Genomic DNA, 17,330 nt, shown 5'->3' with positions numbered 1-17,330 from the left:
AATATAAAAGAATTAGCCGGGCATGGTGGTGGGCTCCTGTAGTCCCAGCTACTTGGGAGGCTGAGGCAAGAGAATGGCGTGAACCCAGGAGGCGGAGCTTGTAGTGAGCCAAGATCGCACCACTGCACTCCAGCCTGGGCGACGGAGCGAGACTCCATCTCAAAATAAAATAAAATAAGAGATTAAAAACAAATTATTTATTTATTTGAGACATGGTCTTGCTATGTTGCCCAGGCTGGTCCTGAACTCCTGGCCTCCAGGAATTCTCCTGCCTCAGCCTCCCAAAGTGCTGGGATTGCAGGAGTGAGCCACCACACCTGGCCAAATAAGACTTTTCTCACATTTTCTTCTCACGCTTTTTATTTTCCATCACATTCTACTCAACAAGTATTTATTTGGCATGGTGCTGTGTTCTGTGCAATATGCAATAAAGATAATGTCTCTATAGACAGTACTCTCTGCCTTACAACCTAAAAGAGACGTTACAAGTATCCAGCAGAAGGCAATCAACACAAGTAGAAGTAGAGAGAGGGATATGGTCGGATTACTTGCAGAGTTCTGAGAGGAAAAACCACTTCTGGGTAAGAGGAGGCTTTAACTCTAAAAGAGCATAAATGTTGGCCTTAAAATATGGGTAGAAAAGTGCAGAGAAAAACAGACAGCAAAGCATAAAAATGCAAAAGCACAGAAAGTCTGTAAGAAAATATTGTGAGATGCAGCTCAGACAGTATTTTAGGACAAATTTGGAGAGGTTCCAGATCTCAGGCTAAAATGTTTTAATATTATTTGGCAGGCTAAAACAAATTACCAAAAAGTAGAGAGAGGAGTGACATGACTAGAGATGTATTTTAAGAGGCTAACCTGGTGGTGCTATGAAGAAGGTGCTCACAAACGATGGTCTGTGGGCCTGTTTTTGTACAGCCTGAAAGCTAAATTTTTTTTTTACATTTTAAAAGGGTCATAAAAAATAAAAACAAAGAATATGTGATGGGAGACTACAGGTAGCCCACATAGCCTACAATATTTACTATTTGACCCTCTCAACGTTTTCTGACCCCTGAGATAAAAAATGAGTTTGAAGAAGAGATTTGACATGCAAAGACCAGTTTACAAAGTCCTAATTCTAGTCTAGGAACAATAAGGACCAGCAGCTTTCATGTTAAATTAAAATATTTTAAAGTCATTCTCCTCCATCAAAAATAATTTTTCCATTTCTGGGTGGCAGGATTATGGGTTATTTCCATTTCCTTCTTCAAACTTTTTTTGTGTTCTTCAAATTTTCTATAATAAACACGATCATTTATAACATTTTAAGATCTTTTTAACAAAAAACCAGAAACCTCCCAACCTCATTCCCCCATCTAGCTACTGTCCTAGTGTCCACGGTCAAGCACCCTGCCTCTGTGTCTTCAGCTCCCAGTCCACCCCGGAACTCTCTGTTGAGAGGTCCCCAGGGACCTCCTTGTTGCCAAGTCCAGGAACTCTGCTCGGTATTCGTCACATCAGAGCCGCCTGCCGTGGTTGGTGATCATGCCCCACTTGAAACTCTCCCCCTGCTTGGCTTCATTGGATGGCATCAGTCTCCTCCTGGTTCTCTCCAATCTCTGACCGCTCATCTTCTCAGTATTTTTCTTTTGCAGGCTATCTCCCTTTGCCCAGTCTGTAAATGCTGATGTTTAAGACTGTGTCTTTAGACCTCAGCCTTTCTCCCCATTAGGTTACACATCACTCTTGGCTAATCTTACCTACTCTCCCAACTTACTTCTAATTACCTTTCTAACATTGTCACCTCAATGCTGCATCAATTTTGCATACTTACCATAATTTGTCATACTCTCCTTTAACCCTAACCTGCTCTTTCCTGTTTCCCGTTTTATTAACACAAGGAAACGTCATTCATACACTCAAACCAAAAACCTGGAGTCATCCTAGATTCCATTTGTCTTTTTTCCCATCCTTCCAATTAAATCTCCACATATCAAATACTCTATCGCCCACATATCTATTAGCTGTCCCTGGCCTGCCATCCTCACTGCCACAAACTTTGATAAGGTCCGCATTATTTCTTATGCTCACCTCTTCACCATCTACATGCCACTGATGTCACCATGCCACCCCTTATCACTTTCATGTTTTCAATAATTTACCAAGTACCAGGCACAGTGCTGGGGATACAACGATGAACATGACAGAGGCCCAGATCGCCCCTAACCTCTTCATCAGGCTGCCACAGTTCTCACACTCAAACCTGACCATGGCTTCTGCCTGTCGTTGAGCTTTATGAGTCTTTTGCCTCTCTTCTCTGAAGACATTATGTTCTAGCAGTATGGAACTAGTTGCAGTCCCTTAAATATGCCATGTTCTCTCTGGCTCCCTTGCTCTGGCACAGGTTGTTCTCTCGGAAATCTCTTCCCTATCGTGAGTCTTCCTATTCATCTTTCAAGTTTCTCTTTATACCACATCTCCTCAGTGCACTGATCTTTGACAGCCCCAGGAAAGTTTTAATGGATTCTTCTCTCAAGCTTCCACCGTACTGCATCAATAACTTTATTACATCAATTATCTCAGTTTCTTTCCACTAAAATGAATGTTTTCTTAAAGGAAGAGGACACATCTTTTGAGCTTTGTATCCTCTGTGCCTACTGAGTAGTTAGGTGCTCAATAAGTAACTTTTCAATGAATTAACAAATTAGGGTGATACAAAAAAGTACTTAGGAAGAAGGGTTTGGGGAGGAGATGAATATGATACTTCATAGAAGCAGCATTAGAAAAAGGTATTCATAGCCATTAGGAGTTTGACACTAAAGGAAAAAGGTAAAGTCAAAAATGACCCTGAGGTTTCAAGCTTTACTGCCACATGGCAGTAACGTTGACCAAAAGAGGGAAATGAGGGAGAAGCTGGTCTGGGAGCTGAACACCCCACGCCTGCAAAGCAGGCAGCTGGACAACGAGGTCAGGAGGTCAGGCTTGGAAACATGCTTGAAGTCATATGCAGGCGGCTATTAGAGGCAGAGTGAGCATACGGCAATGCAAGGTAAGAAAGGACGATGAAAGAGGGTTCAGGCAGAGTTTAGGAGGACTCTTACTCTTCGGAGATTGGGAAGAGGGCCTGAGAAAGACAGAAACAGCTGAAGAGGATAAAAAGAGAGCCAAGGAGATGTGAACAGCATAGAAGGCAGGAGTTCCAAGAAAGTGGGAGGGTTAACAGAGCCAAATGTTCTACCAAAATACAAGGTATGGAAACTAAGAAAAGGACAGAGAGTATTTATTTAGGTCATCAAATACTTTTGAGAAGAAATTTCAGACATGTAGTAGGAAAAGGAGGAGATAAGAGTTAACAAGTTCTACAGAAATGAAGACAGGATGCATACAACAATTCTGGTAACTATGACGTTGAAAGAAAGGAAGACAGGGAAATAGTGCAAAATGGTCACAAAGCTAAAAGAGACTGTTTTTCTTGTAGGCAGGAGTCCGAGATCTAGTCTTCATTTTTCCACTAAGTAATCATGTGCTCTTAAGTAAGCTGAGCCAGAAGGCGGCAGCCGCAGAGAGGCACACACAGGAAGGAAGGGCATAGATTTACGGGGAAAGGGCTTACACATGAGATGGGAGATGGAATCAATGCACAGGCAGAAAAATGATCCTAGAAAAAAATGAAAGGACATGTTTTCCCTCTGAAATGAGGGGCAAAGGAAAGAACTCAAAAACGACATTAGATGACTGCAGTCTTTCTTAATAAAGTAGAGGGTAAGGTCACCTTAGATCTGAAGGAGGGGAAAAAAAGCTGGGTGAGGCAATTCTGAGAACTGGATGAGTCCTAGAGCAGTTGCTGCAAAAATTCAATAGGAGATCAACAAGGAAGAATGAACAGCTGCTCAACAACAAGCATTAATATCATCACAGTGAGTAAGCTGACAGGTTGAAGACCTGAACTAGGCAGTGGCAAAAGGAATTTTTTTTTAAAAGAAGTGGTAGGAACAAGAGACACCGCATCCTTTTAATAAAATTTCTAAAGTAGAGTGAGGCACCTAAAGCTAGCCAATCAGCCGAACACGAACAAAGCACCTCACACAGTATCAACACAGAGTCTCAAAGTGTCTTTCAGTTAACTCGCACATCTTAACATCCAAAAGTGTACATTTCATGCTTACTTGGAGTATTCTAGTAGCTTTTTGCTTGTAGTCAATTAATTCCTGCTTAGAGGACTCCAAGTTCAACTTATATAGCTTGACTTGCTGCTGCAGTTCATCAACCCTCTTCTTCTCATCTGAATATTTTCTTTCTGCCAGTGTAATTGCTTCTGCTAAATTCTGACGTTCCATTTCCACTTTATTAAGGCGTGCAGCAAACTCATTCTGTGGCAAATTTTTATATCATAATTATGATGTCATTTAGCTTTGAAACATATTTTACAACCATCCATTCAGATATCTTATGGGATTTATTAGCTCAGCCAAACAACATAATAGGGATGGGGAAAAAATTCTTAATTTGTTAGGAGCTAAAGTACAGGAAATCTAAGGTTGTGGCTCCCAAACATGGCAATGCATTAAAATCAACTAGGAAGTTTGTTAAAAATACAGCCATCCAAGGCTTTCCCAAGCTTACTAAACTGGAATTTTCAAGATGCGCCTGGGAATCTGTTTTTTTTTAAGAAATTTCTCAGGTGAAACTGGTCACTTGGATACTAGGTCTGGTCTGATATTAGCTGATCAACTGCTTCCAATTTAATAAGTAAATAAATAAGTGTAAATTACACTATATTTTAAAGAACCAGTATTCAAAAAATAACATAAAATATCTCATCAATAACTTTTAATATTGACTACATGTTGAAATGATTAATACTTTGAATATACTGTGTTAAATACATCATTAAAATTAAGAAACACACACTACCTGATACTCACTTTCAGGACTAAACTACTTTCACCTGTTGAAAAGCTAGCCCAGACCAGTGGTTTGCAACTCTGACCGCTCATTAGATACACCTGTGAATCTTGTAAAACCAAAGCACCAATACCTAGGCCCTACCTCATACAATGGAATGTGACTGCATATGGAGATCAGGCAGCATAAAGTATCACACAGGTGATTCTCATGTGTAGACAGGGCTGGGACTGAACTAGATGCAAAAATTCATCTAAGAGTGAAACTCTTTACATATTACATACAATTTTCTCCTGAAATAAAGGAGCCAGATTAATCTGGAATCAAAAAAGCTTAAATTAATAAAAAACAAATATGACCCCCCCAACCATTAGCATTTAATCAAATAATGACAATGACTGTTGCAAAAAATAAGTAAAAGATGTATATCTCTAATGCACATTAACTATTTTAATTGTTTCTCAACACATAAAATTAAATTTAGCAAGGATCAAGCTAAATTTTCAAATATGTGATTTTTGTCACAGAAACAGAATTTTCTGAAATGCATTGCAGAATTGCATTAAAGAGTTAACGTGCTATGAAACAGCATAAAGTCATTTTTCCCGTGTCCAAGTAACAATAGGAATCTGTTGTCTCCCATTCTAACCTGCATCTGTTTATAGCTCTCCTGCTCTCTCTTCAGAGTGGCATCGGCTTCATGCAGTCTCTCCTGCAGAGTCTGCAGAGCTTGATTCTGCAGGCTATTACCTTCACTCTGATCCTGTATTATTCTAAAGGAAAATGCATCATGTGAAATAACTCACAGTGTACCAGTGATAAGGCAGAGTAATTTTTAGAGCATCAGCTTGTCAGTCAAGCACAAAAAAAGATAATTTGACTGAAATATTTTTAGATAAATCTTTCCTGTCTAATGGAATATAATCTATGTTTTTAGGCATCCAAATATAAGCACACACCGTATAATGAAAGATTAATGACACTACAAATTCTTTTAAATTCAGAATTTGCTAACAATGCATCTCAGGGTTCAAACAACGAATACATTTTATGTTGTTGTTGAGGCGGAGTTTCACTCTTGTTGCCCAGCCTGGAGTGCAATGGCACAATCTCGGCTCACTGCAACCTCCGCCTCCTGGGTTCAAGTGATTCTCCTGCCTCAGCCTCCTGAGTAGCTGGGATTACAGGCATGCGCCACCACCCCCGGCTAATTTTTTTTTGTATTTTTAGTAGAAAGGGGGTTTCTCCATGTTGGTCAGGCTGGTCTTGAACTCCCAATCTCAGGTGATCCACCTGCCGCAGCCTCCCAAAGTGCTGGGATTACAGGCTTGAGCCACCACACCCAGCCAATGAATCCATTTTAAACATAGACATTTCTAACACTACCAAAAGAAATATTCCCTCTTGTAAATTTCCAAGAAAGCTAAATTTGATAAGAGGATACACTACAATGTTTACCATTACTTGCTCATTTTTTTCATTATTCATAGAATCACCTACCGTGATTTTTCACTCTGTAAGGCTTCTAATGCTTCTGTGCGAGTACTCAGTAGCTGGTCAGCTTCCTGGAGTCTCACTTTCAGTACAGCCAGCTGGGAATCCTTTGCAGCCACAGCTTCAGTCAGGTCATCTACTTGGGCTCGGAGTTCTCGAGTCATTCGGTCACTCTTTGAATGGTCAGCATTCCACTTTTCAACTCTTGCTCTTGCTCTGTTTAATTCTATAAAAAATTTTAAATTTCTCTATACTAGCAAAATCAAACACATTTTTCTCAGAGCACATACAGTTTCTACTTTGAGTGCCTTTAGTACTTTCCTTATTGACAAAATTAGGAGCTTACACGTATCTTCAATTTTCTATGCCCCAGTGGGTCATCCACTTTTCAAGGGCAATATTCACGGCTAGATTATAGGTAACAGATTAGAAAAGGGCATGAAGCTAGCTGCTCTTCTACAATGCTGTTTGTATATCATTAAGCATCTGGGAACCGAAACTAGTATTAATACATAGCAGAGTATATTTTGTAAAGTTCTGCTAGTGACAGGGGAAGGAATGCAAATCCAAATCAAAGGTATACCCTAGTAAGAACAAAACAAAACCTAAAGACCAACACAGAGGGGAAGGAATGCAAATCCAAATCAAAGGTACACCCCAGTAAGAAGAAAACAAACAAAACAAAACCTAAACACAGAAAAGAATCTATTTCTTTCAATTACTGTTGCAAAAAGATGTTATTCTTTTGACTTAGGAAATCAATGCAAAAAGAGCAAAGTAGTGCTCTATTTCAGAATACACTGGCATTTCCATACCCTCATATACCATATGTAATTGCAGTTAGCCACCAAAACATTTTTTAGAATACTGAATCAAACTTTATAGGGTGTCAAAGCTTTTTTTCTTTCAGTGAGACAGACCTTTTTAAAGAAACAAAAAACAAAAAACAAAAACATGAGACAGAGCCTCGCTCTATTGCCCCAGCTGGAGTGCAGTGGCATGATCATGGCCCATGACTCACTGCAACCTCCAACTCCTGGGCTCAAGCGATCCTCCCAACTCAGTCTTCAAAGTAGCTTAGACTACAGGTACACATCACCACACTCAGCTAATTTAAAACAAAAAAAAATTTTGTTTTTTGTAGCCCAGGGGTCTCACTCTGTTGCCCATGCTGTTACTGAACTCCTGTCCTAAGCAATTTTCCAATCTCAGCCTTACAAAGTGCTATTACAAGCGTGAGTCACTGTGCCTGGCCAAACAGCTCTATTTCTATGTCTAAATTAGTCTGCGTAAACTGAAACTTTATTTCTAAAGTCAGCCTGACCAGTGATTATTTATTTATTTATTTTTGTTGTTGAGACAGAGTCTTGCTCCGTAGCCCAGGCTGGAATGCAGTGGCGCGATCTCGGTTCACTGCAACCTCTGCCTCCTGGATCCCGAGTCCCGGTTCAAGCAATTCTCCTCCCTCTGCCTCCCGAGTAGCTGGGATTACAGGCATGTGCCACCATGTCCAGTTAATTTGTTTTGTATTTTTAGTAGAGACGGGGTTTCACCATGTTGGCCAGACTGGTCTTGAACTCCTGACCTTGTGATCCACCTGCCTCGGCCTCCCAAAGTGCTGGGATTACAGGCATAAGTCACCACGCCTGGCCTAGTGAGTCTTAAACTATCTTCCCATTCCTCTCTTCTGGGCTCTATTCAAGGCTTGGCAAAACTTTTCCCACCAACCCCTCACTCCTTTCTAGTTAGCCCCAGGAACCAAAGCAGCAATTTTGTCCTATTTTCTTCTCAGCCACACTTACAATAACATTCACACCTTCCTCAGTGACTACCTCAGTAATGAGATTATTTCCTTTTTAATTACCTATTTCTGAGGAACTTGAGGTTTCCTACTCCAGGGCCATCTCACTGCACAATTCCCAAGGGCACTGAACTGAATTCCATGTACTTTTATGTGCCCTAGAGCAGCAATACTGCAACCCTATTAGTGTCTACTACTTTGTTTAATGGAACAGCTTCTCTTGAAAGTTCAGAATAAAGAAATGAACTAGACTACTACTCTCAGTTCTTCAATTTCATGGTTCTTAAAAGGATGACCAAAGAAGTGAATACTCTTATGTTTTGGGTTGGTGGGAGGATAACTGGTCCCACTTCCAAATCTAGGCACTATTGTTCTATGAAACTATCATTTTACGAGTCTCATCAAATTTCTCACAGTTTAAATGTAAATATTTCTAACAGTTCAAAGTTTTTATTATTATTTTTATTTATTTATTTATTTATTTATTTATTTATTTATTTTTGAGACGAAGTCTCACTCTGCTGCCCAGGCTAGAGTGCAGCAGCGTGATCTCAGCTCACTGCAACCTCCACCTCCCTGGTTCAAGTAATTCCCCTGTCTCAGCCTCCTGAGTGGCTGGGATTATAGGCGCCTGCTACCACGCCCAACTAATTTTTTTGTATTTTTAGTAGAGACAGGGTTTCACCATGTTGGCCAAACTAGTCTTGAACTCCTGACCTTAGGCAATCCGCCTACCTCGGCCTCCCAAAGTGCTGGGATTACAGGCACGAGCCACTGCGTCTGGCCTTAATTTTATTTTTAAAAGTTAAATTCCTAATCCTGAACAATTTAAGTAAGCCTCTACCTTCTTGAGTCTGTTTGGATCTTTGAAGTAACGAGGCCATTTCTTGATTTAAAGACTGAACTTCATTCCTCAGCAGCTGATTCTCCAGTCGAAGGTTAGACAGTTCATGTGATTTGCTATCATCATTAGGTGTTGGAGTGTGGTCAGGGCAGGCAGCATCTGATGATGCATTTTCCTTTGAAGATTCCTCTTGATCTTCACGGCTAGAATCTGAGTTATTGGCAGCTTCTGTAAAAAAAGAATACATTTTTGTTACACTGGCGTGTTCATCACATATGTGTTAATAACTTGCTTTGGTAGGATGCTCAAGTTGACTTTTAGGACTTGGTAGGATGCTCAAGTTTAGCTATAGCTAAAACACCATAAAAAGTAAACAAATTCTCAGTTAGGCGCGGTGGTTCATGCCTGTAATCCCAGCACTTTGGGAGGCCGAGGCAGGCAGATCACCTGAGGTTAGGAGTTTGAGACCAGCCTGGCCAACACGGTGAAACCCCATCTCTACCAAAAACACAAAAATTAGCCAGGCATGGTGGTGTGCACCTGTAGTGACAGCTACTCAGGAGGCTGAGGCAGGAGAATCACTTGAGCCTGGGAGGCCGGAAGTGTTGCAGTGGGCCAAGATTACACCACTGCACTCCAGCCTGGGCGACAGAGCGAGACTCCATCTCAAAAAAAAAAAAAAAAAAGTAAACAAATTTTCAATAGTCTTCCATCTGATGAAATTTCATTCTCATAAATGGGTCATATGGACCTCTAAGGATCCTCAAGTCTGGATACACTGAATGAACGGCAACATAGAGTACAACACCGTTCTGGGGAGAACATCAGAGATCATTTGAGTGGTTGGGTTCAGGTAAAATGGGTTTGGATTTCCTTTTGTCTCCAAATGTTTTCGGAAAAAAAAACAGAAGTCTCAAACACTGAAAAATTGGGAAGGCACAATATAGCAGCTGCAGGTTTCAAGGCAAGAAGAGTAATAACAGGTCACTGCAAATTTTTTTTTTAAATCAAACTGGAATCTAAAATGTCTTACCCAAAGAGATGGAGACTCATGAATTCAGATTAATCTTGTTTTTCTTACTAAATATAATGCAAGTATACTTTTAAGTTACTCTAAAAATTATGTGATGAAAATGAACTATGTATCTAAATAATAAAACTGACTAAAACAATCAATATATGGGTAAAAGACAATACTGTATAAGGTTATATAAACAAATATCAATAATCAAATGAAAAAGTTCTAAACATCTTTAGTCATCAAGGAAATGCAAATTAAAATTATAATGAGAACCAACAGACATCCCCTAGAATGGCTAAAATTAAAAACACCAAATGTTGGTGACACTGCAGAGCAACTAGACCTGTCACTGCTGGTGGGACTATAAAATGGTACAATCATTGTGGAAAAAGGTTTTACAATTTCTTATGAAATAAAACATGCAGCTACTGTTTCACCCAGCAATTCCACTCCTAGGTATTTATACAAGACAAATGAAAACATTTGCCCACAAAAAAGCAAGTACAAAAATGTTTATAGCAGTTTTATTCACAATAATCCAAAACTGGAAACAAATCCAATGTCCATAAAAGAGAAGAGATAATCTGTGGGACAACCATAGAATAGAATACTACATAACAATAAAACAGAATAAAAAAAGAACGGTAACATGGATGAATCTCACTAATAGTTCAGTAAAAGAAGCTAGATCAGAAAGTATCTATACTATATGATTCAATTCACATGAAGTTTTAGAACAAGCAAAACTAAGGAGAGAAAAGTCAGAGCACAGGGTGCTTTCAGGGATGGGGTGGGGAGATTAACTGGAAAGGAACATGAGGAACTTTCTGGGGCAAAGGAAATCTATATCACAGTAAAGGTGTGGGTTACACAGGTATTGCCATTCGTCATATAGCTAAGATTTGTGTGCATCTTAATATATGAACATTTTACCTCAAAGAAAAAATAACCACAAAAAGCTAATAATCACGTGGGGTAGGAAATGGGTACCTAAGGCATGACTTAAAAACGGGAGTGTTGGCTAGGCACGGTGGCTCATGCCTGTAATCCCAGCACTTTGGGAAGCCAAGGTGGGTGGATCACAAGGTCAGGAGTTTGAGACCAGCCTGGCCAACATAGTGAAACCCTGTTTCTACTAAAAATACAAAAAGTTAGCTGGGCATGGTGGCAGGTGCCTGTAATCTCAGCTACTTGGGAGGCTGAGGCAGGAGAATCGCTTGAACCTGGGAGGTGGAGGTTGCAGTGAGCCGAGATTGTGTCACTGCACTCCAGCCTGGGCGAAAGGCGAGACTCTGTCTCCAAAAAAAAAGAAATAAATTATTACATTTTTAAGGTGATAATGATGTGAACATTTGCTTTTAAAGTATTTTTAGAGCAAGAAAATGAAATGTTTATAGAAAAAATGATATAAGATCTGTGATTTGCTTCAAATTAATTGTGTGGAGGGTGCAGGTGAAGAAAGCGATGTTTCCCACGGGAGGGTATAAATGAAACATGAATGGCCATGAGTGATTATTGTAGTTGGATAATAGGAGGTCATCACTTTCTATTTTGGTATGTTTGAAATTTCTAAAATAAAGATTTTAAAAAGAAATGAAGTAGGCCAGGCGTGGTGGCTCACGCCTGTAATCCCAGCACTTTGGGAGGCCAAGGAGAAAGGGTTGCCTGAGTCCAGGAGTTGGAGACCAGCCCGGGCAATACAGTGAGAACTCGTCTCTACAAAAAATTTGTAAATAATATAAAAAATAAAATAATAAAATTCAAAAAATAAATTAAGTATATATTCAAACGTGGGATGATATCTAAGGCAGTATTCTGAAGGAAATTTATAGCCTTGGTTACAGTAAAGATGAAAGGCAGGAAGGAATAAAACTAATGAGTTGTATATCCAGCTTAAGCAGCTATAAAAATAGCAGAATAAACCCAAAGAAAGCAAAAATTAGCAAAAGAGGAAATAAACATACTAGAGAGGATCAGCATAACCAAAAGTGTCCTCTGGGACAGATATAAACAACATTAGGCCATCAAATTTTAAAATGTACATGATACTGAAATCTATCAATTACACAATACTTATTGTGCAGTTTATTGCATGTGAATTATACTCCATTAAAGCTGTTTTAAAAAGCAGGCATTTAGCACAGAGCCAGAAACAGGGTAAGGATTCAATATATGGCAGAGACTGATATTCTTCACACAGTATGCGTGATCAAGCATTGGTTTTTGCAGGGTTGGTAGAATAACTAAATGTCTGGTTGCGCTGCAAGTTTCAGCTGTGACCCCTTCACTGTTTTCCTCAAATTAAATAAGTATAACCCCTCAAAACGTATATGACATTGACAAATTATTGGGAAAAAAATGTAACTTACCAAAAACAGAGTTAACAAATGAAAAGCCGACTGAATCAACAGTTAAAACCTTTCACTAAGAATACCCAAGGTCCTGATGGTTTTAGCACAGAGTTGTAGCAAACACTCAGGAAATAAATAATCTTAGTCTTACACCAACTAATTAACACAACAGAAAAAGAAGGAACACTTTCCAATTCATTTGATAAGGCTAATATAACTGTAATACTAAAACCTAACAATATCGCAGGTCGATTTCACTTATAAAATAAATGCAAAAGGTTAGGTGTGGTGGCTCATGCCTGTAATCCTAGCACTTTGGGAGGCCAACACAGGACGATCCCTTGAGCTCAGAAGTTCCAGACCAGCCTGGCAATATAGTGAGACCTTGCCTCTACAAAAAATGAACAAATTACCCAGGCATGGTGGTGTGTGACTGTAGTCCCAGTTACTATTGAGGCTGAGGCAGGAGGATTGCTTGAGCCTGGGAGATTGAGGCTGCAGTGAGCTGAGATCCTACCACTGCACTCCAACCTGGGCGACAGAGTGAGATCTTGTCTCAAAATAATAATGATAAATAAAAAGTAAATTAACTAAATAAATGCAAAAATCCTAAAGGGAATATTAGCAAACTGAAAGTTAAGTTTGGTTTTATATCTGAAAGTATCAGTTGGAGGTGGCGCTAGGTGCAGTGGTGTGCATCTGTATCCCAGTGAGTTGGGAGGCTGAAGTGGGAGGATTACTTGAGCCCAGGAGTTTGGGGGCTGCAGTGCACTATGACCATACATGTGAATAGCTGCTACATTCCAGCCTGGGTAACACAGCAAGATCCCATCTCTATTAAAAATAAATAAATAAAAATCAATTCAAAAAATCAATTGATTTGTATACTATATTAATATTAAAGAAGAAAAACTATATTATTATCTCCAGGGGTAGAGGAAAAAACATTGCTAAAATTCAACATGGTAAAAACTCAAACTAGATATTTATGGAAACTTCTCTAACCTAATAAAAAATATCTATGAAAAACCTAATGTAAAATCATACTTAGTGAAACAAAGTATTCTCTCTAAGACAAAGAACAAGATACAAAACTGGTTGTTGAGTCCTAGCCAATGAAGAAAAGGATTTTTTAAGAGACAAAAGGGCTAAGAAGAAACAAATTCATTATACACAGACAACTGTGTTGTTGAAAATCTAAATTTATGTTCAGAAAAACATGAAGATTAAGAGCTATCTAGATTGCTATGTATGTACATATAAAAAACGACAAAAAACACACCAGCAATAACAAAACAAAAAATTTTATGGAATACCACATATCATTTCAAAAAATATAAACTACTTAGGAATAATACTAACACAAAGTATGTAAGATCTTTATGGAGAAAACAAAAAAATTTTAATGAAAGACAGCACAAAATATGTTGAAATTATACCCGATTAGTGGATAAGAAAACTCAATATAGCAAACGTGCTGATTCTCACCAAACTATCTATATAGAAGCAATGAATTCCCAATAAAAACACCAACAGAGTTTTTGTGAAACTTGATAAGCAAATCCTAAAATGCATATGGGAGTGGAAAAGTTCAAGAATAGCCAAAATATTTCTGACGAAAGCCCACAAGCTGGAAGAAGCTACCCTATCAGTTATCAAGACACTTAAAACTACATTAATTAAAACAGGGTGGCACTGGCACAAGGATACACAAATAAACCAATAAAACAGAATTAAGTGGCCAGAAACATACTAATGAATACGTGATATATAAGACAGGTGGTATTGCAAATTGGTAGGGACAAGAGACTCAGTCCAATAAATGATGCTAGAATAGCTGATTTCCCTATGGCAAAAAAAAAAAAAAAAGATGGAATTGAATGCCTATCGCACACTATAGAAGACAATACAGAAAAATATCTTTATGATCTCAGTGTAAGGAAAGATTTTCCAAGACACAAAAAACACAAGCCACAAGCATCTACATTAGGAACTTCTGCTCACTGAGATACCACAGAGAGGGGAGGGGAAAAACCAAGGTAAAACTGGAGGAGGAAAAGAATTTAGAATTTAGAATATATCAAGAATGTCCATGCATCAAGAAGGAAAAAGACAAATAATCTAACAGAAAAAAATTGATTAAAAAATATTTGAGTAGACACTTCCAGAAAATGAAACTTGAATAGTCAAGTATCTGAAAAGATCTTCAACCACACTAGTAATGAAGGAAATAAAGAATATCAACAACAAATCTGATCAGCAAAAAGTAAAAGTTAAATCGAAAATAAAAAACGTTGGTGAGAATGTGGAGCAAAAGAAGTTCTTAAGCACAGCTGGTTAGAGTATAAATTGGCACCACCTCCGGAGAAAGCCACTTTGACATTACTAGTGTAGCTGAACATTGTTAAACCTACAGCTCAGCAATCCCATTTCCACACATTTCTAGGCATCTCAGGACACTGGTTCTCAACTGGGATGATTCTGCCCTGCAAGGAACATTTGGCAATTTATGGAGACATTGTTGGTTGTCACAATTGGGGTTGCTACCACCATCTAATGGGTTAAGAGGCCAGAGATGCTGCTAAACATCCTACAAAGAACAGGAGGGCTCCCCACACAATTGAATTAATTTGGCCCAAAATGCCAAGTCTCAAAGTTGAGAGGTCCTACCCAAGAGAAACAATTTTTATAACTCCTGTGTATTACAACCAGTTCTAATTCATTTCCCTGACAACGAGGTTCCCTTTAGGTCCATTCTTTATAATTAAATGCAAGTTGTTTTCTTTAAAAGTACAAAAATAAGCCATGTCAACTCTTGACTTAAAGATCTCTACTAGCATCACACTGGCTGTGGCAGTCACTTTCAATTTTTATTGGCTAAGAACCACCTACAGAACAACAACAAAAAAATCAGATGCCCTGGCTCCATCCCCAGAAAATACGATTCAGGAATCCTGGGAAGGCACTCAATAATTCATTTTTAAATTAACAACACACAAGTGATTCTGAAGCCAGTTGTTCAGGGATCAATCTTCAACAATGATCTACAAGAGTAATGGGTTTAATTGCATAAACAGTATGACACAAGGGCCTTCACAAACAGGTCCCAACTTTGTTTGCTAGCTACATTTTCATCAACCTGCAACTCACACTCAGTGTTTCCAACTTTCTTACATTTTCTACTCTACCAGCCCCTTAAAGAGTCTGTTCTCTCTGCATGGAATGCTGTCTCTAACTTCTTTTTTTACCTGGCAAACTCCTCTTCATTCTTTAAGGCCCAGCTAAAAATACAGACCCTCTGTGAATCCTTTCTGAATACCTTAGGCAATTAGTTGCTTCCTCCTTCATACTTCCACAACACTCTGACCATACTTCAATTGCTACATTTACTAGACCACATGTAAATTATCTGCTTACATGTCTAGCTCACCCACTGGACACTTCCATATACTTGCACCTAGTAGGTTCTTTGTATAATTAATTGAAAGATAGCTGAGAATAAATTTCGGAATGTGTGAACATATTAATCAACTGCTACTGCATGATCCTATTTTGACAACCCAAAACCTCTTCCTCTATACAAGTTTTTGTCTTGAAAATACAAGATTTTATTCACTAACAGCCAAGACAATGAAAGAAGCTGTAACATCTAAGAACATGACAAACTCCCATCAATAATCAACTCTATAAAGAATCCCTGGCTGGGTGTGGTGGCTCACGCCTGTAATCTCAGCACTTTGGGAGGCCAAGGTGGGCAGATTGCTTGAGGTCCAGAGTTCAAGACCAGCCTGGTCAACATGATGAAACCCCATCTCTACCAAAAAATACAAAAATTAGCCAAGGGTGGTGGTGCACACCTATAGTCCCAGCTACTTGGGAGGCTGAGGTGGGAAAATCGCTCGAACTCAGGAGGTGGAGGTTGCAGTGAGCTAAAACTGTGCCAGGGTACTCTAGCCTGGGTGACAATAAGACCCTGTCTCAAGTTTAAGCAAAAAAAAAAGGCCAGGCACAGTGGCTCACGCCTACAATCCCAGCATTTCGGGAGGCCGAGGCAGGCGGATCACAAGATCAGGAGACCAAGAGCATCCTGGCTAACACAGTGAAGCCCTGTCTCTACTAAAAATACAAGGAAAAATTAGCCAGATGTGGTGGCGGGCACCTGTAGTCCCAGCTACTCAGAAGACTGAGGCAGGAGAATGGTGTGAACCCAGGAGCTGGAGCTTGCAGTGAGCCAAGATCCGGCCACTGTACTCCAGCCTGGGCAACAGAGTGAGACTGTCTCAAAAAAAAAAAAAAAAAAAAAAAAAAATCCCTACGGCCAGGCCATGGTAGCTCATGCCCATAATCCCAATGCTGTGGGAGGCCAAAGCAGGAGGATCATTTGAGCTCAAGACCAGCCAGAGCAACACAGTGAGACACTGTCTCTATTAAAAATAATTTTTAAAACTCAGCTGGGCACAGTGGTATGCACCTATAGTTCCAGCTACTCGGGAGGCTGAGGCAGGAGGATCGCTTGAGCCTGGGAGGTCAAGAGTACCGCAAGCTGTGATAGCACCACGGCACTTAAGCCTGGGCGATAGAGCAAGACCGTCTCAAAACAACAAAAGAATCCCTGCAAGAACCTACTATCCCTGCAAGAACCTACTATCAAGTTTCTTGCCTTTTTTCTTTTTTTATCTTTGGAGACAGGGTCTCATTCTGTTACCCAGGCTGGAGTGTTGTGGTGCAATCTCAGCTCACTGCAACCTCGACCTCCTGGGCTCAAGCAATTCTCCCGTCTCAGCCTCCCAAGTAGCTGAGACTATAGGCATGTGCCACTGTGCCTGGTTAATTTTTGCATTAACCAGGACAGGGTTTTGCTATGTTGTTCTGGCTGGTATCGAATTCCTGGGTGCGAGTGATCTGCCCACCTCAGCGTTCCAAAGTGCT

General features: G+C 39.6%; 1 protein-coding gene across 6 annotated transcripts in view; it reads right to left on the bottom strand.

Moving 5' to 3' along the window:
• GOLGA5 (golgin A5) overlaps positions 1-17,330 on the bottom strand; it is a 46,319-nt gene that overhangs the window by 24,700 nt on the left and 4,289 nt on the right. For all 6 annotated transcript variants that reach the window (XM_045396892.2, XM_005562056.4, XM_045396893.2 and 3 more), the window contains exons 3-6: positions 9,030-9,257; positions 6,391-6,610; positions 5,540-5,663; positions 4,152-4,355 (exon numbers count right to left, since the gene is read on the bottom strand). In XM_045396892.2, coding sequence (XP_045252827.1) covers positions 4,152-4,355; positions 5,540-5,663; positions 6,391-6,610; positions 9,030-9,257 — 776 coding nt within the window. The remainder of the gene's footprint in view (positions 1-4,151; positions 4,356-5,539; positions 5,664-6,390; positions 6,611-9,029; positions 9,258-17,330) is intronic.

This window comes from Macaca fascicularis, chromosome 7 (genome assembly GCF_037993035.2).
Source record: "Macaca fascicularis isolate 582-1 chromosome 7, T2T-MFA8v1.1".
NCBI lineage: Eukaryota > Metazoa > Chordata > Mammalia > Primates > Cercopithecidae > Macaca > Macaca fascicularis.
The sequence above is the reverse complement of the archived record's forward strand: the minus strand, read 5'-3'. Positions and strand labels throughout refer to the sequence as shown.